This window comes from Schistosoma mansoni, chromosome 2, assembly GCF_000237925.1.
Source record: "Schistosoma mansoni strain Puerto Rico chromosome 2, complete genome".
NCBI classification, from domain to species: domain Eukaryota; kingdom Metazoa; phylum Platyhelminthes; class Trematoda; order Strigeidida; family Schistosomatidae; genus Schistosoma; species Schistosoma mansoni.
Genome location: NC_031496.1, coordinates 17,545,418 through 17,570,840, shown reverse-complemented (window position 1 = coordinate 17,570,840; position 25,423 = coordinate 17,545,418). Strand labels below are relative to the sequence as shown.

The following is a 25,423-nucleotide window of genomic DNA, read 5'->3' as shown; positions in this document are numbered from 1 at the left end:
CTTTAGAGAATACTTACATATACGTCTTCGAATAGGATCCAATAATTTTGTATATGTAAGTATTCTCTAAAGGATTCTTTTGAATTGGTCGATCATTTAGGTGACATTAATATCAAAGGAAAACCTATGTGCTCATTTGACGTGAATTCCTTATTCACCAATGTACCCTTAAAAAAGACTATTGACATATTATGTGACTATATATCTTCAAACAACCTTAATTTACCTATCCCCTTAAAAATTCTTAAAGATTTATTACTTTTATGTACTGATAAAGTTCAGTTCATTTTTGAAGGCGAATACTTTTGCCAGATTGATGGGATCGCTATGGGTAGTCCGTTAGGACCATTACTAGCAGATGTGTTTATGGCACATGTAGAAAATTTATCTGAAGACTTAATCAAAAACATGTCACTTTACAAGAGATGTGTGGATGATATCTTAGTAATTGGTGAAAGAAAGGAAGAATATTCTTTTCGATAAATTCTCTTCAGGTTCTACAATTATATATCCAAATTAATAATCCGAAAAATTGGCCAGGTTAAAGGCAAAGTACATAGTTTAATGCATGTAAATTTAGGATTGTCAAATCAAATAGTTAATGTTGATATGACTCATATAGAATGTTAACTTGAATCTGTATATACGTAAAATGAAAATTTAAGATCTGTGATCAGAATATAAATATGGGTCAGATAGGGTGAGAGAGATATGATAGTGCAATTACAATTCGATCAAGTGGAAGACTAAATGTGTGAAAAATTAGTGAGACGTAATAAGGAGGGATCAATGCGATGTGAATGAATCATGTTTAGGGGGGATTAATAATGATATTTAACCAATAATAATAATAATAATAATAATAATAATAATTTGTGAATAAAGATAAGAGACAATTACATTTGACTACGAAAGGTCGTAAGTACATAGTCAAATTAGGTCATACAATAGCTAAGATGATTGTTCATTAATTGGCCTTGTGGTTGGCCAAGGGAGAAGTAGGGGTTGGAGATATTTCTTCTGTACACATAGCTCAGGTTTCTTCATTCTGATGGCTACTGCCTCCGCCGTTTGAAGGACTTTAAGCCTGACAAGCTTAGGCAAAAAATTACTGACCCTATAAATAATTGAAAAAGATTGGTTTATACTGGCACTATGACCAGTTTGTACTAAATGGGCCAAAATCGAGCTGTTTACTTTCCTCATCAGACCTTTGCTTAGCCACGCTGGGAGGTGTTCACGAGCACGAAAATGTAAATTCCTAGAACTTCGACCAATATAACTTGCTCCACAGGAGCAGTCGAACTGATAAATACAAAATGAAGTGGTCATTCTAGGAACTTCATCTTTAAGCCTCGGTGTCACCATTGGACGCGTGGAAAACACCAAACGTAGTTCACCTGCGTTGAAAGATTTTTGGATAAATCTGCGTAATCTCTGAGCAAGTATTTCGCCAGCGGCATCCCCCCTGAATTGTTGGCGCATGAACAAGGACTTTTTCTTGACCGTTTGGAATTCGCCTATTTTCACTTTAAAGATCATATATTTAATTATAAATTTTCTGGGATACCCGTTCTCCCTTAGAGCATTATGCAATGTGTTTAGCTCATTGTCAACTACATCCGCCGAACATATAGTGCGTATTCGATAGCTAAGGGTTTTGATTAGGTTTCGTTTGTACTGTAGAGGTACAAAGCTAAGGAAGTGTGTATACTGTCCAGTCCAAGTACTTTTTCTGTTCATGTTTCTTCTTAACGATCCATCTGATCTCTTAGTTAAGAGGACGTCTAAAAAGGCTAATCGGCCATCACTCTCTTCCTCCGATGTAAACTGGATGGCTGGATGCACTTCGTTAAACTGTCTAAGCACATCTTGTTGTGAAATATTATCTTTACACAGGATGAATGTGTCATCCATATATCTGCAGTAAAATTTGAATTCTTGAATAATCTTTTTCAGATGACCGTTCTCTAGTTTAGCTAGAAATATATCAGCTAGTATAGGGCCCACAGGTGAACCCATTGCCACACCATCTGTTTGTCTAAATATGTCACCGTTGAATTTGAAATTTACATTCATGGTGCATTTCAGTAATAACTCTTTCAAGACATTAATCGGAACAGTAGTTTCAATTTTATTTTCAATCAGTTGTTCCCCTATATATTCTACGGTCTCAAGAAGTGGGACATTCGTGAATAGTGATGTTACATCCAAAGACATCATCTTTAGTCCCAAAGTATTGACATTTTTTACTTTATCAAAAAATTGAAACACATCCTTAACACTATGTTTTACCAGCTTTTCGTGGAGAGGTTTCAATAAAGTTACCAACCATTTAGCTATAGTATGATAAGGAGAGTTATACATATCTAAAATAGGTCTTAATGGGATCCCCGGTTTGTGTACCTTTGGTAATCCATACAGTCTTGGCAGATAGGTTCCAACTGGTTTAATCATTTCATATAGACCAGATGAAATAGTCTGGTTGTCTCTGAGCTTCTTCAAAGAACTAGTAAGCTCCTTCTCTATTTTCATATTGAGATCTTTATGGTTAGTTATTTTTTGGAATTTCAATTTGTCATTTAAGATGGTACCCATTTTATTAATATAATCGTTTTTATTGAGAAGAACCACTCCTGAACCTTTGTCAGGTTTCGTAATCAATAACGTCTCATCCTTTAGGAGTACGTTAATAGCTTCCTTATGCCTTTTTGTAAGAATACTTTTGTAATTAAATTTATTGTTTTTATACTGGTAGCAACAGTCCACAAGAGTAGATTTAAAGTGTTCCAGTTGTTGATCAGAATTAGCCACTAAATCACGTGTCTGGCTGTATAGATTCTCAAACTGTATATCGGTATCTATGTGGTTACAATTATTACGGGTATCACAAAACTTTAGACCTAAGGATAATACCTCTAGTTTATCGTTATCCAGTTCGACATCGCTTATTTATTATCCAGAGTAGTCATCACATTGTTTTTGTGTACATTATTTATTTTCTTACCTTAACCTGTCTAGTTGACCTTTTAATTTTCATATAAAAATGTCTTAACAAGTATATGTGTGATCAGATTGTTCGAAATGTATTGCGCTAATATATCACATAATTCTGATAAACTTCGTCTTCTCATTGCATTATCGAAATTTATCAAAGGGACTAATTGTTTTAAAATTTCGAATAAATTGAGCATTGGGTAGATTGTTTCATAACTTACTCTAAGCCACTTTTGTATCATCATCAAAATGATACAAAAAGGCTTTTCCAACTACAAGGAAAGACGAGTAGTGGAAGCTTTCCATATAATGCATAATCCTACTGCTCTCAATAGAAAAGAAGATCTCACTATTCATCCGACTTGAACCATCTATCTGAGCTACCATTTCTGATTCTATTCACATTTCACACCATTATCGTACATAAAAATTCCTTTCACACCACAAATGTCACATTTTTTTCATCCTTTATAATACATACACACAAATATACAAACATGTTTCATATAAATCACCTTGACTGGAATAACAGTGACTAGGCTAGGCCTATTTTTGATTGATCGCACCCAATATTCTTTCTTTGTTCCTTTTTACTAGGTAAACTTGGGTTAATCTAATTTGGTTATTTTTCCTCTGAAAAAGTGGCTTACACGGAGTTGTGAAACATCAGAAAATTTAAAAACTTAATTTTTCTATTCATTGGGATATTACAAATATATTATTTTTGTTTATAGTAAAATGTTATTTAATTTGTCAGAATGGGGTTTAGTGGAGATTTTAGTAATTTTATATACTTGAAATCATGAGCCACCAGCATGGAAAACCTGGAAGCACTGGACGGCCCTTTCGTCCTATTGTGGGACTCCTCAGCAGTGCGCATCCACAATCCCGCACTCGCGAGATTCGAACCCATGACCTACGAGTCTCGCACTACAGCGCTTAACCACAAGGCTACTGAGCCGACATCCGATGGTGTTAATGTCTAACTGCAACCAATCATTTTTTTATTTTCACTATTCAATGTCCATGAGTACTTGTTCAATCATAGAATCAATATTATAGTGAATTATGACCTTAATAATGAAATATTAACTTCGCTTTCCAATATATCTATGTTTATTTTAGTGTTTATCAAAAAAAAAAACATTATTTTCATGTAGTGACATGTACTTAGGAGAAAAAAACATCACTGGAAAAACAAATCGATTTATAAAAAGAAATACAACAGAAATATTAGGTTTTTATAAAATATAGACATTAAAAGTGATAATCAGATAATTGTGCAGAAATATATATCATAGTTATACAGTTTGTGAAGTATAACATATACATCAAATATATAATCCAAAATTGTTTATAGTAAACTATTCTATCTAATAAAATTATGAACTTAAGTCATAAAATAATTATCAGAAGGGGCATTTGTGGAGATTTCATTAATTTTATAGAAGAGTTTATGAGTCGATTGAGGCTAGACCACCATGGGAAATCTGGAATGGCCGTTTCGTCCTACTGTGGGACTCCTCAACAGTGCGAATCCACGACACCGCACTCGCGAGATTCGAACCAAGGACCTATCAGTCTCATGCGCGAGCGCTTAACCGGTAGAACCACTGAGCCGGCATCCAACGGTATTAATGTCTAACCTTAACCGGTTCACGAAAGTGAGCGACGCATCCACTATTGTCTTCAGTGGGTTGGTATCTCACAACAGACCTGGTTAAACTTCACTGGTCATTGTTTCTGACTAGAACTCCAGGAAATATCTCTTGAAGTCAGTCACTAGTGAGCATATGATTATAATCAGAAGGAGCATTTGTGGAGATTTCAGTAATTTTATATAGTTGAAATCATGAGTCATTTGAAGGTAGTAGAATTTCGTGAGGCGGGACCGTGGATGCGCACTGCTGAGGAGTCTCACAATAGGACGAATCGGCCGTCCAGTGCTTCCAGGTTTTCCATGGTGGTTTACCTTCAATTGACTGATGATTTCAATTATAAAATTCATAAAATAATTATTTCACAATAAATAAATCTGAAACTTTTCATGGTACTCTTCGAATTCGATAAAAGCCTTTATGTGTTTTCACTGTCATTGTTAAAAAGTCGTTGGAAATCTTTAAAAGTCATATAGTATAGCTGCTTTACTGTCTTACAGTTTACCAGAATCATATACATAAATGATATCCCTAGACGATATTGCCGATCAGACGTTGTACATATAGTGAATTGGAAGTTCAGAATAATAAGAAATGATAAAACATGGAAAGTTAAAGTCAGCGGTCGTCTACGCTTTGCTTTATTATTGAGATTTTTATAGCCACCATTACGACACCTAATAAGTTTGAAGTGAACTGTTTTCTAATGAATTATGTATATGCACACCTCATATTTCATAAATTCCCTGAAAGGTTTTCAAGATTTTAGTAAAAAATACTTATACATAAGTATATTAATTAGTACAGGCGTCGTATACACATTAACCAATATGCTTAGTATATATATATATATATATATATATATATATATATAACACTTACCTAAGTCAGAAACTTCTCGAACAACCAAACTGGTCAAAAATTCAATCAGTGTATTATTATTTTCATGTAAATAAACCAATGAATTCGCTAATTCTTCTTTGAGCTTAACAGATAATAATAACGATTCTAACCAGTTCGTTAACAATAAACTATTATTTAGTACAAGCTGAAACGAATGAAGAATTTGAAAAATAGTATAAACCATACAACATTCATAGAAAAAGAGTTAGGGGCGGCCAAACCAAAACGTGGCATCAGTGCTTGAAATCACTAACTTCTAGTCTGAGCCATGTTGGCAGATGCAGACTACTGGTTGGGGTCCGCGTGACTATCGTAACCAATGGTTGGAGACTCTAGGTGACATGGCTCAGAATCGATCATAATGGCGTTGGTGTATACACTTTTTATCTCCCCTTAAACCTCGAGATTAAAATTACTTTATATCTTTCTTCCTTCCTATACTGTATCCCTATATACAACCTTTCTTTTATATACTATCACCACCAAATTAATTATTTCTATTAATCCGGTGTTCATCATGTTGTGCTAACGAGGTATGACAACTTGGACCGATGCATATATGTGCCTGGTCCTACGTTGTAGCTGACTGACTGGCATAGAATAAGACAAAACAGTACCATGTTATTTGCTATAATTACATACTACACAGTATAATCTCGGTTACTAGACAATTTTTTAATAATTTGAACCTAAAAATATATTTTGTATATTCAGGAACATTTTATTGGTTAAGTTAATCAGCGTGAACAAATTCAAGGCTATCAAGTTTTCGTTCATAGCGAGTATTTTTTATTTTTCCAGTTTTCAAAAATGCTAGCTTAGTAATTAAAATAAGAAAGTGATGAAATATAATAAGCGGTTTCTTTCAAAAGTCTTCTAGATACTCACTTTTATTTTTAGCTTCACAATATAGTAAATCTAATTTTAATAACTCTATATTTAAAAAGGTTACTAGTTGAAATTATAAATATATCCTTGCAGGATATGCTTCCCCGCATTATGACTAAATAAATCTCTATTGCATATCAAGGATACTGATAATAAACCTGTTTTGCTGAAGTGTCATAGTCAACTGTTAAACAGTAGACTTTTTTTATTATAAACGGACAGAGAAAAACTCAAAGTCAGACTGTATTAATCAAGATTCCTATCATTCGGGTTACGATGGGTAATATATCTACTTAAATTGAGTAATACTATCAGCATAGACAAGGTACAATAAAGTGATCACAGAAGTGTGCTATGTATTACAAAAACAAGTATTTTACACAAAGAACTGGGTGTGGTTAATAGTCAGTTATCAAGGGGCATATTTATCGTACTTGACATGATCAGATCAAATTAAATGTGTATATTTATATGAGTTGTAAACATTTCCTTCAACACAAATTTCCATTTTTGTCAGAAAAATTAGTATTTCAAAGCACTGAAATAAACCAGAACGAATAAAGACTAACCGTTCTTAAAGGCCAATAATTGCATAATGGTAATACACCAAGTGATTGATAGCGTGCACGAATACGTAATTGTGGAAAATTTGTCTGATCTGTTATTCCATTATTATAAGAATGATTATGCAATAGGTTTAATGATGAAGAATTGAGCTTATTTAGTTTTACAGAATTTAGTTTATCCAATTGTTGAGAATCTGTGTAAATTGCATCGAAACTACTAATTAGATTATCTTGACTTGAAGAATTTTCGATGGGGGGTTGTAAAGTCAACCATGTTTGAATGTCAGTACGACTAGATATTTCGGTAACAGGTATTGTGATGTAACCTGTTAATTAGAATAATAATAATAATCAATAAAGAAGGACAAAATCATTCATTTAAACAAATAAGAAAGTTGGTAAATAATAAAGTGACTAACATAACTCAACGGTTTAATGAATAATGATTTAATCATTTTGAAGAGATAGCTACTTGGTCTAATTATTACTGAGATATTACTTTGAACAGAACGAAATACGATCTCAATAATTTAGTATTGATGACTATTATAAATTATTCATTATAATTGATGCGTTGGTTCCAGAAAAATTTCAAAAGAGTAGGTAAGGATTAAATGTGATAATCAGGTTATAATTTAATTAGCGGATATTTGGCTTGCAAAACACACACATATTACATTGAGATCAGTTTTCAATGAGACATGTTATTTCGGTGTTAATAATTTGTAAATAAACGTGTAGTTCAATTTCAAACTAATTGTACTGTGTTGTTGTTGTTGATATTTTTGACTGAGATTTGATCAGTCTTGATTAGCGAATGTACATCCTGTCCGGATAGCCTTGGTTGTCTTTTATAATGATTCACTTAGGATGACCGTATCGACAATTTGAACACATGAGCAGTTAAACATTGGTCATATTTTATAACAGTGTATTATCTATCAGTCAGTGTTCTTTTAATGATTCTTTTAATGATTTACTACAGATCCACAACAAATTTTTGGCAACATGTAATTTTATGATGGAATCAAACTTGGGAGCTTCACGTCTAGTAGTAAGCATCGTAAACTGTTAAACCACGTCTAGTCCAAATTCAGCTGTTCACATTTTTAAATTCAGTCACCTGATGATATATAGCGTAATTTATTCAATAAGTTGGAAAGATACAATTAACTATGATAGCTTGTAAATATTTTTTTAAGCAATAAATAGAAAAATACAATAAACATCCTACCAATTAATTGATTTTGAGTTTTTCTATTCTTTTTCAAGCTTATTCTCGATGTTCCAATCCGCCTTGAATCTCTACCGTTTGACCCACCTTCTCGATATAAACTGATTGTCATTACAGAAACATTTGGAAGATTACTAAAATTAAATAGTTAAGAGTTATAACATAAGTAGACCCATAACATTTGTTTTGTTCAAATGTAAAACAAATGTCCAATCGATTTTAAAAAGGCTTATCAACACTATACCAAATATAAATAATCATCTTTGACTTATGAAACTAGTTAAGTAAAATGTATAACGACTACAGTTAGTTAATTAGATAAGGAATGAATAAGTAGTGACCAGTTAGCAGCAAATTTATTGGTTTCACATCGAAATTCAGTTCGATTGACTCAAATTTATTTTGATTTGAGTAGTGATATCTATACACAATCGAATGAAAAACTATCAGTCATGAAAATAATTATTCTGCCTTGCTTTTAAATAATTTTTGCCCAAAGTTAATTTGTACTTCATACTTATGGAATTGGAAATATCGTCAAGTTTATATAAGCTGAACAATATACAAAATCTTTCATATGTAATTGAAATCATGAGTCAATTGAAGCTAGACCACCATGGAAAACCTGGAAACACTGGACGGCCCTGTCGTCCTATTGTGAGAATCCTCAGCAGTGCGCATCCACGATCCCGCCTCGCGAGATTCGAACCCAGGACCCAGGACAACCCAATATACAAAATAATTAAATTTTAATGTGGTCAAAAATTTATTACATTGAATTAGCAATTATGTTACTGACTTTTATCGATCTATCTGGTTAACACACAACTAACTCAATGATTCTACTTAAAATAGTCTTAATCCATTGTAGATGTCAGTAAATATGAAAGTCCTGGTTTCAACTCCTAGCGTGATAGTAAATACTGAGCAGTTTTATACTAGAATAATTCAACTGATTTCTTTGGAATGATGCCAAATAATCACTTTATTCTACCGGGTAATATTTAATTATCATCATCATCATCAGCATCATCATTTATTTTGAACAGCTAGGTCCTTATTTTGTTTGATGTTCATTTAAATAAACAATGTTATACTAACACGCATCATAATTTTATTCGTATAAATTTATGAATAAACATTCGATCAAATTGACTTCACCCATTTCTGATCGTTCTCAAAATTATCTAGCTTACATATAGAAAAGTTTAAACCATTTCAATATTCAAATGATGATCTACGGTACTTTTTCTTGATTGTACCTTGTTTATTTGAATAGCCATTTTAGATTTGCTTTTTTAAATAAATATTTTTCATGAAGATAAACTAAATCAGTTCCATCCTATTTGGGACACGCCACTGAGTCCTGATAGCCTAGTAGATAACGCGATGGCGTTTGAAGCGAAAGGTACTGGGTTCGAGTCCCAGAGTGAACATCAACTCTGAGATGCAAGTACATCCAGTTGACGAGTCCCAAATAGGACGAAACGCGCGTCCTGGATTCCACTGCTAGCCACTATCCATCTTTGCTTACCATGCTTGTGAATTAAGGCTATACCGAAGCAATACGCGCAGTATGCACATATGCCAATTAGAGACTGACCAGTCTCAGTCCTAAACATCAATGGGAAGAATCAAACAAACAATACTAAATGAATTCAAATCAGTTCCTTTTAAAAACAAAGTTAAGTCATTTAATATTAGATTATTGTAATGAAACAATTAATTTGTGTAAATATTTCAGCGACAGAGATAATTGAATCAACAGTTTGGATGTGAAATACAAGATAGATCCTCCACTTAAAGTTTTGCTAAAACTTAGTGGCATGATAAAGTATAGGGATCAACTTGGAGGAATTGAATGATGACCCCTAGAAATGTTTGACCATTATTAACTAATGAAAGAATAGATAATGAAGATGTTTAGTTTTAACTTTAAAAAGTAGTGGGGAACAAACAAAATTAAGATCATTTTACTCCTTTATCATAGTTTCTGAAATCCTTAAATGTATTTTTGAGAAAGACAGTGAAAGCTTCACGAACGAACCAGTCAGGCTAAAAAAACAACTACCTAAAAAATCCTCATGCTGGACTATAAACATTCCCCACCATCTCAAAATAAAAATGCGTTTAACGTTTTTATATGACCTATGAATTTTTCGAGTTCACTTTCGAACGAACGAAAAACAAGTCGGTTAATAAGGGTACCTCCTGTCTACACTGTTGTCACCGGAACATAGCATTGTCTCATTTATTTTCACGCTAAATTTGACTTATTTCCTCACTATAATCTCATAGAATGGTTTTTTGAAGCAATCTCATCTATTGTAATTACGTTATTTTTATATTTTCTTCTAAACCATTGACACTCAATATACTTATTTGAAATGTGTACTGTTATTTTAAAATCTCATTTGAAAAACAGACAGGGTTGATTTCCATATTCAATTAGTTATCAAAAGACAGAAGCACTTGTCATCTGATTGAATATATTGGTACATAATAAAAGTTGCCATTTTATGTAAATAACATTTTAGCCAGTACGGTTTCCCGAGTTACACATCTGATAACAGACAATGAATCAGATATGAAGATGGATTTCATAAAATAAGTAAAAACAACTATTAATAAGATTGCAATAAATATTCAATATCAATCAATAACATACTTTAAATCAAAATCTTCTGCCCAAAATATGCCTGAAGCAGCTGTCTTACTGGTAGTACGAGCATACAAAGTTCGATCCAAACAAATATCACAGTAGTAACTTTTAGAAAAGATATTTAAGAAAATAATCAAATCTGTATTATTTTTTGTTATAATATGAAATAAAACTAGTAATTAGATTATAGACTACAATACTGAACTCATAAATCGCATACCTACCTTGAGTCCTTAGTAGAAACCCTGTTTATATGTAAACGCATGATTTTTTTTAATTTTTAGAAACAGATACAGTAACTAGAATAAATACATTTTTAGTGGCATACTCTCCATACGTTTGCATTATTTTGTACTCCCTCCGCTTATTTTTAGCCCAAATATTTGTTTGTAGTGTTTCTAGATGATAAGACTCCTTAACTCAGATGTCTAACATACTCATCTTCATTTAGATGATGAATTACATCCGAAACTCAATAGATGAATGTGAAAAAGTCAACTTTTGATAGACAATATTTTTTTTGTAAAGAGAAACAAAAAAGAAGAGCTAAACAGAGAAAACCAACTCCTTTGAAAATAGAATATTAAAAAAAGTAAGAACCCTGCGAAACCCTAACATGAACATCAGAATGATTTGATCATATTATCAGGAATCAAATTATCACATGTACTTTAGATGAACTACTATTTCAGGCATATCCGACGAACAATTCCTATGTTGACCATATTTACAACCATTTTAAATTAGTTATATATATCGCGTTTAAGTCTCTTTGGTACACCACATTAATTGAACTCTTATGATGAGTGATAATGATGAGTAAATTATTTTGCAACTTCAATGTGACATAAAAATGTGGGAACAAAAGTTTAGAAGATAATCTAGTGAACTTTAATTTACAAATCAGTATGTTCTCAATATTGTGCGACTATCCCTCATTCCCTAAAGTGAACAACTGTCTCAGATCCGTCATGATTTAAGTTCACAAGTCACAGCTTCTCACTAGAACTCTAAGAATCGGATCTGGAAGTTATTCACCAGTATACATATGATTATTATTTGTACAAGGATTCTGTGGTGATTATTGGGTTTTTTTAGTTTACATGACAGACTGATCTTGACAAGGCAACCACTGAAATCCAAACAGAGCTGAACAGCTGTTTTGTACTGGTAGAATTACTAATTTGAATTAAACTTACGAAGTCGTAGAGACAGTTTCTAGTAAAAATTATTATGATTTCAATTCTAGAGTTGGAAAAATGTAAATTCATAAATATCAGTGATGGTTTTTACTTAGTTAACGCATTAATATCAAGATATTCAAAATTAGATCACAAAAGTGAGCTTTAAAAAGTTTCAGCGTAAGGTGTACGATTAAGCAAAACGGACATTCTTGGTTAACGACTTTCAATAAATAAATAAAGTTGATATAGCTCGGATGTTTTGTGTCTAAAACTATCCTATAAACTACAATTATAAACAACAATTAGTGAGATTATTCTTCTAAAACCTAGTAGATGTCCCACGTTTATCAGCCTTCGTTATGTACACATACATTTCTCAAAGTCATTGTGAGAGGAATAAGGGATAAATACACGTTTAACCGAGTCATAAACCATATGACGCTGTAAAATGTAAAGTAGCTATACGAGTTTCTTTTCAGTATTGACATTATTTGTTGATCTGTTTCACCTTCACCAAACATCAGTCAGTCAAGCACAACGTAGAACATGGCAGGTACCTACAAACAGTGGATCCACCTTCGTCATTACAAACGATTTTAGGCCATTTCATTCAGTCTTCAACCGTTGGTTACTACGATCATAAGGATTTCAACTATTTAGTCTTCACCCACTTACACGGCTGAGTTCATTATCCAGTGATTTAATGGATTGATACCATGTAATAGTTTCGTCACTCGTAGCCTTCTTCCGACCTACTTCTACACTAGATAACATAGAGCGTCGAGATAGGCGACGACCATAACACATGTACCAACTATCGTAATTGATGAAGACTCATTACCTCATCAATCGATTTTCCATCTTTACCTATTACCCTAACCCTTCATTTCTACTATTACTATGCTTCATAACAAACCTTTTGGAATGTTAGGTAACTCTGAAATCATCCTAAATTGTGCTGAGCTTCTCAAATAATCTATTTTTATGAAATCAAAGTAAATTTGTTTGTTCAAATTTATAAAAAAGGGCCTCATTAAAATAAAAGATTAGTCATCTCCTACTTCATTGTTATCTTTGGATTCCAGTATAGTTTCTAATATGTATGTAACGGACAATCTATGAACGTGTATTGTGCGATTGGAATATGCCAAAAGCAAAATGCCCAAATTTATTTCTTGTAACATTTAGTTTAAGAATCTAGGGTTTTCTAGTTGGATGTATTGAATAGATCAACCTCAACCACGAAAAGCTATAAAAAGAAGCGAATTTTAGGGAATAAAATGGATCTGGAAAGAAAGATATATCATTTTTATGGTTATCAACACCTTGGGTTGATCTTATTTATACAATCACTAAAACCAGGAAGCTGTGGACAGCTGTAGGAAAGTGTAAGACTCCTCAATGGTAATCGTCCAAGACGCCCTTGAAGATCAAGCCCAGGGCCTTAAGATCTTTCAGGTTGCTCTTGACATTTAAACCAGTGAGCTGACACTCAATGGATTTCATGTTTTAAACTAATAAATTTGAAATATTCCACAAACATCTTCTGATGTTATCAGCGGTTGACTGCCTGATCAGTCTGTAATTTTACCAATAAAATCCAACAATTATCTTGAACCCCCCAAATATAGTAACTGAAACAATTTACATGTAAATATTTGTAGTGCCAGTTTTGATTTTTCTTATTTGTTTAAACATCTAACTGTTACAATCATTTCGAGAGTATAAAGAAACAAAGTTTGTAAATTCCCTTATAAGAAGTTATGAGATTATGTTTCATCATTTGCAAATACATTTAAAGCTCTGTTTTTTTTGAAAGAAAAAAGATGATTGATGGATAGTGCGTAAACCATTTCTTTGTTTAGTCTATATGAAATAAAAGTGACTGAATCGATTATTTTTTTTCTTCACGTTCATGTAGCCTTTCTAGTATATAAATTCCTTCATTTAAGAAAACTGTTATAAAGCAAGCTGGATGAAAATGGTTCATCTTAAATATGTACACTTTAAATCTATGTCTGAATAAAAAATCAATCAATTATAATCATAGACTATGATTCAAATAAATGAAAGGAATTTTTTTATTCAAATTCCAATTTAATTGTATTATATTATTCAGTAAGTGGTGAGACAACATCTAGCTAGGATACTAATACCCATCAAAAACTAAGTGAATAAGGAATTGCAATGAATTTTAAAAATTTACGAAATATACAGATATTTAACCAATGATGACCTTACGCTTTTATACTTGTTTATTTGAAAAATAGATTACGACTAATGTTGCACTTAGAAAATAGTGAATCATTGGTTATAATTGTAAAGTTATATCAAACAGAACATACAATCCATAATGCCCATTAAACTTTGCTTTAATCAAGGTGATATACTATCTGAAATAAGTCCAAGTCTCGAACCAGCCTAAAAACTTGTCAGATAAAAGGTATTACATTAATCATGAAAGTTTCTTGCAGACGTTAAATAACTACAGTGACTATTGAAATTTATAAATAGATGTGCAAGAAACGTTGAACACGTCATAAGATAATTCATATAATATAAGTCTAGGTAATTTCGTGCAAATGTGACTTTATGTTGAATTTATTATCGTCCCTAAATCCCATAAATCCCATATATTATTCGCATTTTGTGGAATATTGCACGGTTTTCTAAAATGTATGACTAAAACCAATTAGCTGCTATTTGCCGCTCTTTTTAGCGTCATTTCTTAGAAGGAAACACTACGGAATTCTGGAAATAACACCTTTATCCCCATATCACCAACTTAATAACTTTAAAAGATCATGAGAAATACATCTGTTACTTTATCCTGTTTGTGGACAGAAATACAGCTTAAAAGATTAATTAAAATGCATCGCATACATTTGGGCAATGTGCAATTTGAAGAACGATACTACGTGAATTTCATTCTATGTACAGGTTAATATTACTATTATTATTTTCAGTGTTTTTACTTTTATTTTAAGAAGATATACTGATTAGAAAAACTCAATTCTCTCCCTAACCAATAATGAAGTGAAAGTAACGAATAGGATTTGGAATGAAATCGAGAGTTAGTTTTTCTGATAAGTCAAAAACTACACAACGTTTCCCTACTTCTTGCATTTATCTAGCTAATATCAGCTGATGGTGAAAGCTTTCTATATTCAAAACTAATAATGGTTTTGCAAACACTTAAGGAAAAAAGATCACTCGGTTAAACGAGATATGTTAAACATCATAATTGAAAATCAAATCGTTCTTTTTCTTTTACAATGAAGCAGACGAGAGAAAGGACAAGATTAAATATTTAAAATGACCATATATGAATAAATTATCTCCTTAATTACTAAGTTACGAAAATGTTTTCAACTTATCATTTAAAATTAAAGTGAATAAGCAACCGTTTCGCTTTTTACCTTCGCTGTACAGACCGACACAGATAAGCTAACATAATCATAAATATATGTAACAATTACTTTGATAATGCTACAATTATTATTATTATATTATAACCATTAAAAACACAATTCATTTGATAATGTTAGCTTGTATCTTGCCATTGTTGTTTAGGACTGCCATTGATCAATCTCTTGTTGTCAAATATGCATCCTGTGCGGACTGCCTCGATACTGCCATAAGTCAAAAGCTTTAGAAGCAAAGATGTACAGTGGCTAGCAATGGGGTCAACGATGCGCGTCTCGTCCTATTTTGGACTACTCAGCTGTATGTACCTGCATTCCAGAGTTGATGTTCACTCTGGGACTCGAACAAGAGACTAATCAACTGTAGTCCTAAACAACAATGGGAAGATACAAGCAAACGATAACAAGTGAATTAAAATTCACCCCATTGCACAAGCAGGTGGCTATCAGAACTCAGCAGCTGAGTGGATAACTCGATGGCGCTGGAAGCAAACAGTACTGAGTTCGAGTCGCGTAGTGAACATCAACCATGAGATGCGAGTACATCCAGCTGAAAGTCCCAAATAGCATGAAACGCGCTTCCTGGATTCCACTGCTAGCCACTACTCATCATTGCTTATTAAAAACATAATTTTAAAATATTACACCTATACATTTTGCAACATTATATTATATTAAATTGATATGTATTCATCAAAAATAAACTGAAACGGATATTTAGGTTTATTAAAACAAACTAACATGAATGTGACTCAGATGAACTTTGTTATGATATTCCGGTGACTCATTCGTAATAACAACAATGAGTAAGTTTGTAATATGAATGGAGAAGTTCCTATCACCCATAAATTATATATATATTCAGAGAGACAAACTATAACCTGAAGTTTTGGATTATAATATTCACGAGAGTGATATACACCGTAACTGAACGATCTTACAAAATTCAGATTTTTTTCAGGTAAATGTAGAGTATAGGGATGAGATTATAAAAACCACAACATAGTTTTCAACTAGTTCTCAAACAATCGCATAAAGCCACTTGCACATGGATAGCTCAGGAAAAACAATCATGCTGTAAATTTTAAACAGATTGTACATGTTTTAATTGAGGTAATGAATCGATTAATGTTAGATCACCATTGGAAATCTGGAAAGACTGACTTGTCGTTTCGTTCTAATATGGGACTTCTCAGCAGTGCACATCCATAATTTTACATGATTAGTGAATATAATAAAGTTACTGTGTATGTAAATCGAAAAATACAACGAAATATAAATCCATCCTTATGGATACAGATTGTTCGACTTCTCGACCATTAAAAGGAATCAAATAAATTTTTTAGAATCTCCATATTGTTATTTGTTAGGGTTGTGATTTTCATCATGAACTAACATAAGATGTGATGCAAAAGTGTTTTGTAGTCAATTAGATGAATGAATTTCCATTATAAATACAAGAGACATTATCCATTAAGTATGTCCATAAAATAGAGTGGCACCATGTTAAGGTAGGAATTTAGTGATAGAGTTGATTTCCCTGTTATATACAATCTATGGAGACCAAATTAAAGACTTGTTACGTTAAGCACTATCATTTTTATTGTATGGTAATTTTCCTCTATGACTTTAAACGTCTTGTGAAGTATACAAACGTATCTTTATTACTTCTTATACCTAAAACTCGCGTTCCTGTTTCTGGTTAGCTCCTCCCTGTGCTATGATTTTGTTGTTTTCTGTTCTATCATGCAGTTTAAAGGATATTACTTCAATTAGACTGTCTGAATTCCTTTAGTTCTCAATTAAGTTTCTTCGGCTTTTATCTAGCGACAACTAAACCAAGAGAATGAATATAACTATCGACTAGATTTCTTTCAAGCATTTGATGTTTTTTCAGTATAAATAGTTATACACCATAATACAGTGAGTGGTAATACAACATACTGACCATTGATTTTCTAGATGTTACTCATACTTTAAATTACTTTTATTTCAGGAAATAATTCCAAAGGTAACAGCAATAAATGGTTTAAATATTTCTATTCAATTAAACAATAAGACAATCATAAATAATTATCAAGATTAATGAACGCTAAATAAATTCAAATGAATGGTGTACAAATTACCGGCGCTTTGGTGGGATGTTTCTTGCTTCTAAAATTGATAATCTTAAGGAATTTTCCAGATGATATTCATTCTCTAAATTGGGTTTCGCTGTCCTTCGAAGACTGAAATTAAAAACATGAAAAATATGTTAAATGTTTTTATATAAAAATGAGAATGAAATCATAATTTATAATCCCACAAATACAGCATTGGTCTGAGAAATGAACTATTTCGGATAAGAAAAATACTAGAAAATAACATTCATGTGAAATATTGAAACTAATACGCATCAATAAAACGTACTAAATTAAGATTGTTTTCACGCGCGCAAAGTCTTTTTCAAAGAGCTTAAGAATGTACGGGAGGAAAGTTGATTTATTGATTTGAATAATCAGCTTTCGGATATAGTGGATTCAAAATAGCAGTTAGCAATATAAAAGTTCGTACTCAAAAATATATAAGAAAAACGCATTTCTGTCTAAGCACTAGTGACTGACTATTTACATCAAAACAGAAGTTCTAAGATGGTGGAGATTTGTAGCTCAGGTGGATGGTTTTGGTGATGTTTTTTTCTCTGATCTGGAGAACAAAACTCCACCAAGAAGTTCTATTTGAACCTACTATGTTTTGACTGATTAATCACACTCTTAAACCACCTAGCCACTACTTTAAATCGCACTGTAATTAGTTATTCACAAAACCTATACTATATCTCTTACTGTCAGGAAATAAATGTCGGGAAAACGTATAATTTTAGGAGAATTTAACTAAGGATTCCCATTTACCTAAACACATTTTGTTGTTTTTTCTCTGACTATACAAACCATTAAAGTTTTAATTATTAAGTTTCTGGAATTATACTGAGTATTAACAAAACTACATTGCTTTGATGATAAGCCTTCAACTTTCGTTTGTTTACAATCTTCTATAAATACGAGTTATATAAGCGTCAACAATTCCTCATCCATAAATCCCCATTTAGTAGAATGTTTGAAACGGTGTAGAAAAAAGCAATCAAAAGAAGTTTTGCAGGAAAAAGAGATACACAGGCATATAGGTTATACATTACAGGAATCTGCTTACGAAGTCAACATGAAGAAATAAATAAGGAGAATAATCAGCTAAAGACATAAAAGTAGATAGATTAAGTTTATTACCTTTATAATAACAAAATTAAGACATCTAACCTATAAACTCCACTTATCAATTACCAAGTCACATGCATTCATCTAGTTGACTACAAAACACTTTTGCATCACATCTTATGTTAGTTCATGATGAAAATCACAACCCTAACAAATAACAATATGGAGATTCTAAAAAATTTATTTGATTCCTTTTAATGGTCGAGAAGTCGAACAATCTGTATCCATAAGGATGGATTTATATTTCGTTGTATTTTTCGATTTACATACACAGTAACTTTATTATATTCACTAGTCATGTAAAATCTATTTAATATTTAAAATTTTGTTTTGTTTTTCTTGTGTTATCCATTTACAAGAGCTGTTACGTGGTTGTCTGGGAACAAGTCGGAAATTATACTATAGTTTTTTTAATAACGACCCTAAGCTTTACTTTTATCGAAAACGTTTTACATATTAACTTTGTTATAGAAGCAGTCCCATTAATTTTTCCGGTCGATTGAATGAAATTTTGAATAATATTCAAATATTAATTATGTATATACGTTTGAAGTATATTAAAATTCAAAACTCCATACATCGAAAAAACAAACGAACAGAGTAGATATACACTTATCCTTTATGACGTTGTGTTCATTATATCAGTATTATGTTCATTTAACAGTCGATCTTAGTTATATATTGTTTCATGCACTTATAATTCATTGTGTGCTTCTCATTAAGAGATATTAATTATCGCTAATTATTAATTAACCTGGCAATGAACAAATGCTACGGTAATTAATATGTTTTTAGTATTCTGGAGTAAACATACACTGCACAATATTACTAGATAACTAAGGTAGGAAAAAATTAGTCGGTCAAAATGAAATTTCATAGGTTTCGATTGTTTGAAGTAAAAAAATTTTCCCCTAAATATAGTAGAATCTATAGACTTTTTGTGAGCAAACTTCAGTAAATGAGAAAAAAGATGATTTCTTTTTTAGTCAATTAGTCAGTTGTCATCAACGTAGATGATGGAAAAATATATCTAGGTACAAGTTACCGTAACACATTAGCACAAACAGATAAATCTAACAACACAAATGACAAACAAATAGATATAATGTAGTGGCAATGATTGTGAGAAAGACCAAACATCGACAACATTGTACGAAATAACAAAATGAATGATTTGTATGAGGGAATAGTGAAAATCAAGACTCAAAATGAAATAAAACTTGAATGAATCTGCTTCACCTTGATTAATTCTCAACCACATCACTCAGTGGTCTGCATCGATAGATCGTGACGGTTGTGTGTCCAGTAACTTGATGGTCTGGAACTACCTACTGTGCATAGATCATCAATCAATCACTTCATGGACTAATTCGGTATTTCACTGTGAATATTATTGTTTCGGGTGAACGGATTATGGAGATTAGTTCAATATGAAGAGTGCTATTCATAACAGACTGATGTCACCTGTTTTATATTATCACAGAACTTAATAGCAGTCTACTCCATCAGGAATCGGACACAGTACGTAATGGTTTTGAAGAAAGTACGTTGCCATTACACCACCAAGTTGTAATTTATTGACCCATGTTTCAACATCATTCAACATTTAATGGAGTGCAATCGTTATCAAGTATCAGAGATTGTTTGTTTAAATAAAATCATTATCTGGTGACAATAACTAATGAATCAATCATTTACTTCTCATCTACTAAATTTTCATTCACAGAGTCCATTGATGCGGATACAAAAATGCCAGAAAAATGTATGACTAAAACAAATTCTTCAACATGGTAGTTGAAAACTTAAACGTAGCAGCCAATAGACTAGAATCGTTTGCTATTTGTGCATAATAATAATGACAGAATTATCAAATATCATGTAGTGGGCGAAGAATACGATGTGGATGAATGGAAGGATTTTAAATTATCTGTGGCGTATGCCACATATCTCAACAGACATAACGTCCTAGGTGCTTGGAGGACATCTGACTTAGAAAGGAATTGTCAATTTAAAGAATCACATAGAATGTGAGGGACAAATGATGGAAAGTTGAAAATGAAGTATTCAGTGTATATTACAAATATTACAGAAAGGTTTTTCCAACTACAAAGAAACGAGAGTATCTAAAGCGTTCCATATAATCCTTAATCCTACTGCTCTCAATAGAAAAGAAGGCCTAACTATACATTCGACTTCGACTAAATATCCTAGTTACCTTGTCTGATATTATTCACATTTCACACTATTATCTTACATACAAATTAAACTCTATCCTTTCTGACCACAAAGGTCACGTTTTTCATCCTTAACCTCGCACACATATGCACACAAATTTACATACATGTCGCCTATGAACCACCTTGACCGAAATGACATGACATTGACTTGCTGAGACCTGTTTTTTTATTGATCGCACATAATGTTCTTATGTTGTTCCCTTGTACTTTTTAAACTTGGATTAATTTTGATTTAGTTATTTATTCTCTGAGGAAACGGCTTACACTGCGTCACGAAATGTCAGAAAATTTAATTTTTCTACTCATTGGAATATTACAACTATATTAATTTATTTATAACAATCTACCCAATGATCAGTTCATTCGAAATTATCAAATCAAACCTTGGTAATGATACCTATATTCAGTGTATGGTTCTTATATTTTACCAAGACAGTGCCCAGTGAGCATCCACGATCCCGCCTCACGAGATTCGAACCCAGGACCTATCAGTTTCACGCACGAGCGCTTAACCACTAAACCACTGAGCCGGCATTCAACGGTGTTAATGTCCAACTTCAATAAATAAATATTAAAAAGGAGTTTAAAAATCAATTCCAACTTGGATGTTTCACGAAATGAGTCGAAAATTTAGTTTAGTAGCATTCTCAAAAATACAGTAAAATAGTTCATTTCAGTGTTTAAAAAAAACAACAACTTATAATTACCATCAACACACTTCCTTGATCCAGTTTAAATAAATGTACTTGTATATGTAACAAATTGTATATTTCTTTTTTTCAGAAACACAAGTAAATTAATCAAATGTAATGATGTAAACTAATTTCATTTTTCATTTCAACCAGTTTTGTAATATTCACAAATATTTAGATAAATACATATAGATATATGTGAATAGTTTACGACAAACAACATAAAATTTTCGAAAGATGATCTATCCCTTCTACCACTTTTTTTTATGTTTCTTCTTTACCGGTTAACAAAAACAATAACAAAGTAAATAAATAATGGATATATTACATGCAAACAGGATATAGTTTAGATGACCTGGATATTCATCCATTATTATATATTCATATGTGGTCATTTGTGAGTGTGTGTGTCTATGGTATATATATATGGATACATGTTTGTTTCCGTGGTTAAGTGTATTATCCATGTTCAATTTTCACTTCAAGGTCAGTGAACAATTTTAGTCATTGATTAACATGTAAGAATGAAAAAATCGATTATGTATATAACAGAAACGAATCCAAAAGGATGGATAATGTTATTTATGTATAACTTTGTTAGTATGTATGTTTCACTATTGTATATCTCATTAACGTGTATGCATGTGCATATCACGTGCTAAAGTTAAGTAACTGTTTGAAATTTTGTACAATGATTTCAAGAATTACCATAAGTAATTTATATTATTTATTAACTAAACCTTAATGATTGATGTAATCTACTGTCAAAACTGAAATATATTTGAATAAGAAATTTTAACTGTTATAGAATTCAAATCGTCAATATAGAAATAAACTACTTTAAGATATAAGCTATAAGAGATCAAGTGGAATAGAATTGAAATTCAGAGGACTAAAACATATAGATTTTAAAAATATTAAACCCAGTATTCTAGAAATTAATGGTTAGGACTATGATTGTATTTCATCTATGTTTAATCTAGTTAAAATAAAAGCGATATCATTCATTCAAATCCACATCAAAACATAAAAGCTTCATGATAAAATTTTACACTACTATAGTCTAATTATTTTGTGTGAACTTTAGAAAGACTGTCGATTTCATGCTTAACAACATCAAACAAAATTAATCATATCTTAAGGATTTGTAAACAGTTAAACTATAATGTTAATCATAAACAGTTAAACTATAATGTTAATCATAAGACATGCCAAAACATTTAATGAGCTGAATATTTTAGTCAGAATTCTCCACTGTTAACACAATCAAGTAGACTTGAACTATTTGTAACATTATGAACAAGTGTACCTACTGTAACATTATGAACAAGTGTACCTACTGGGGCAAATAAGGTTATATATATATATATATATATATATATATATATACTTTCCGAAATCCCTACGTCTTCATTAGTCCTAGTGGGTTGATATCTAACAAGATCTTTTCATGAATTGAAATAGCTCACTTGGCCTTTGATGGCCTGATTCACTTGTGACGTAAGCAATATGTCCGTCTGCTAACGAACAAGTTAGTAAACTTACCAATAGTCTTGCCAATACTACTCTATGACTATAAAATATGGTCTACAACCCTATACTGATAAAAGTAGAAGACATGCGTAGGATGCAGGATTTCGATCATGTGCCTTTGAAACACTTTTCTATGTGGGAAATCCACCGGAATACAAACGTTTTCAAAGGAGTATTGGGCAAAAATAAATTTTATTTGCGATAAACCTATCTGGAAAAAACCAACAACAGTATATAAAGAACTGTCTAAACTATTCGCAAGAACTCATTTGTAATGGTTGTTTGAATCTTCTTACTTATGTTTTGGACGGCTCTTAATTAGTCTCTTATAGGCACACATGGATCCTTTCCAGATTCCCTTGATATTGTCATCAAGTCACAAGCATTATGAGCAGAAATGACCTTAAGATAGAACAGACAAGGGTTATTATCAATAAATCGACTGATCAATGAATTATGTGCATAATATCCAGATAAAAATCAATGTACGGAGAACATGTAGAAAGCTCTTTTCGCAGTTAATAATAAATAAAACTGTAAGGTAAACTATAAATTTACTATAAATTTCATTATTGGTATCGGTTAATTAATTATGGATGATATGAAAGTAGCCTTTGTTAAATGCCAACTCATTATTCAGACCAGTGAATATAAGGAATGACTGACGCCAATCGAATTTGACTTGGATTTCACTATTTAGTGTTGGTTGAATAATATCAAGAAATAATTTATTGGCGATATGCTTGTACGTTTACTACTAATATTAATCAAAAAAGCTATAATACTGAAGTTTTGAAATAAACAATCAACGTAGGAACACAGCACAATACTAAATGGAAATACGATATAAAAATGTGGTATCAAAGTAAATAGCAAGGTAGATCTATAGATTCACAGTCTAACTGATTGGCTAAAACCTGAAACATCCATTCAATATGAGGGAATTTTGAAGAAAGCATAATAAAAGTCTGTTGGAGGAAATAAGCAATAGATTCACCCACAAGGTTATCACCTGTAATAATATACGGTCTTCAATTTCCGATATTTGCAAATCAATAAATTCTTAAGCAAGTAAATTAATTAGGTAATAAAATTAAAGAATAATGGGATATCTCAAGTTGACTAGTCCAATGTTTCATTTGTTTTATTCACTTGACATTTCATATTGAGGTTTACATTCACTTGTAATTTAAAGCATCTATCCTAATCATTAAAACAGACAAACTGACTGCTTTGTAAATTTAGCTACCTTCACTGTAAAAAAATATCCTAATTTACCCCAACCGATTCTCGATTGGTTACATCATCGAACAATGTAACTGTGTTATGAATCATATGTATGTATGTTATCAATATGGTCTAAGGTTAAAAACAAATTTTCAAACAAATAGAATGGAGTAAAACTTTGTTCTCATAAATTAATTCTTGATGGACAGTCCAGTGTATAACAGTTGTAAAAGGAAGACACTCATTCTTCTGTAACTAAGTCTCATTTTCAACTAGTCAGTTAAATGACTCTTACGGCAATTGTTAGCTAAGAAATGCAGATCCACATTGGTTATGAACTCATGAAATCTTTAATCTATATGTTCGTACAAAACTCTAAATTATATCTAGTGTTCATTATTAACCATTGTATAATATACTAAATATTTATATCTAAAATATGTTTCAAATGGAAAAACAATGTTTAGTCCTTACAATGAATTACTTAAACATTACATATTATGGGAACGCCCCAATCAAAGCGAGATTGACATAATTTGGTTGATACTAAGGTGAAACAATGTTAATATCAGTATTAGTTAGTGAAGTAGGGAAGAAAAATGGATTTTGACACAACAACAACTGTCTTATTCAATATGTGAAATACTAAAATATAAATCTAACTAAAAGAAATATATCAACCATAACTTAAAAATTCGAAAAAAATTCTATAAAAAATTACACTGGAGAAGAGTTCATTAGGAAAGCTAATACCAGTGGTGAAAACTTTCCAACGAATTTAATACATTCGAAATATAAATGTAGTACAATTTTTCAACTCCTTAAAACTGTATTTAATGATTAAGCTATCCAACTGAAGAATAGTTCGTTAATCAATTTGCCAACTAGAATTCAGAACAGACTATTCCTTGTAAACATGTAAATAAATTGTAAGCAAAGATGGATAGTGGCTAGCAGTGGAATCCA

The 25,423-nt window shown here is 31.6% G+C and overlaps 1 protein-coding gene and 1 non-coding gene across 2 annotated transcripts in view; one reads left to right on the top strand and one right to left on the bottom strand.

Moving 5' to 3' along the window:
• The window catches only part of Smp_155120 (putative synaptic ras gtpase activating protein, syngap), a gene marked incomplete at both ends in the record, with an annotated part of 63,413 nt that overhangs the window by 30,987 nt on the left and 7,003 nt on the right, over positions 1–25,423 (bottom strand). Inside the window, 5 exons of the mRNA XM_018795928.1 lie at positions 5,538–5,703; positions 7,016–7,338; positions 8,247–8,380; positions 10,915–11,013; positions 17,644–17,745. Coding sequence (XP_018650192.1) covers positions 5,538–5,703; positions 7,016–7,338; positions 8,247–8,380; positions 10,915–11,013; positions 17,644–17,745 — 824 coding nt within the window. The remainder of the gene's footprint in view (positions 1–5,537; positions 5,704–7,015; positions 7,339–8,246; positions 8,381–10,914; positions 11,014–17,643; positions 17,746–25,423) is intronic.
• Smp_tRNA_02041_Pseudo_TTG.1.1 lies at positions 9,610–9,681 on the top strand. The gene has a single exon. It is a non-coding gene (tRNA).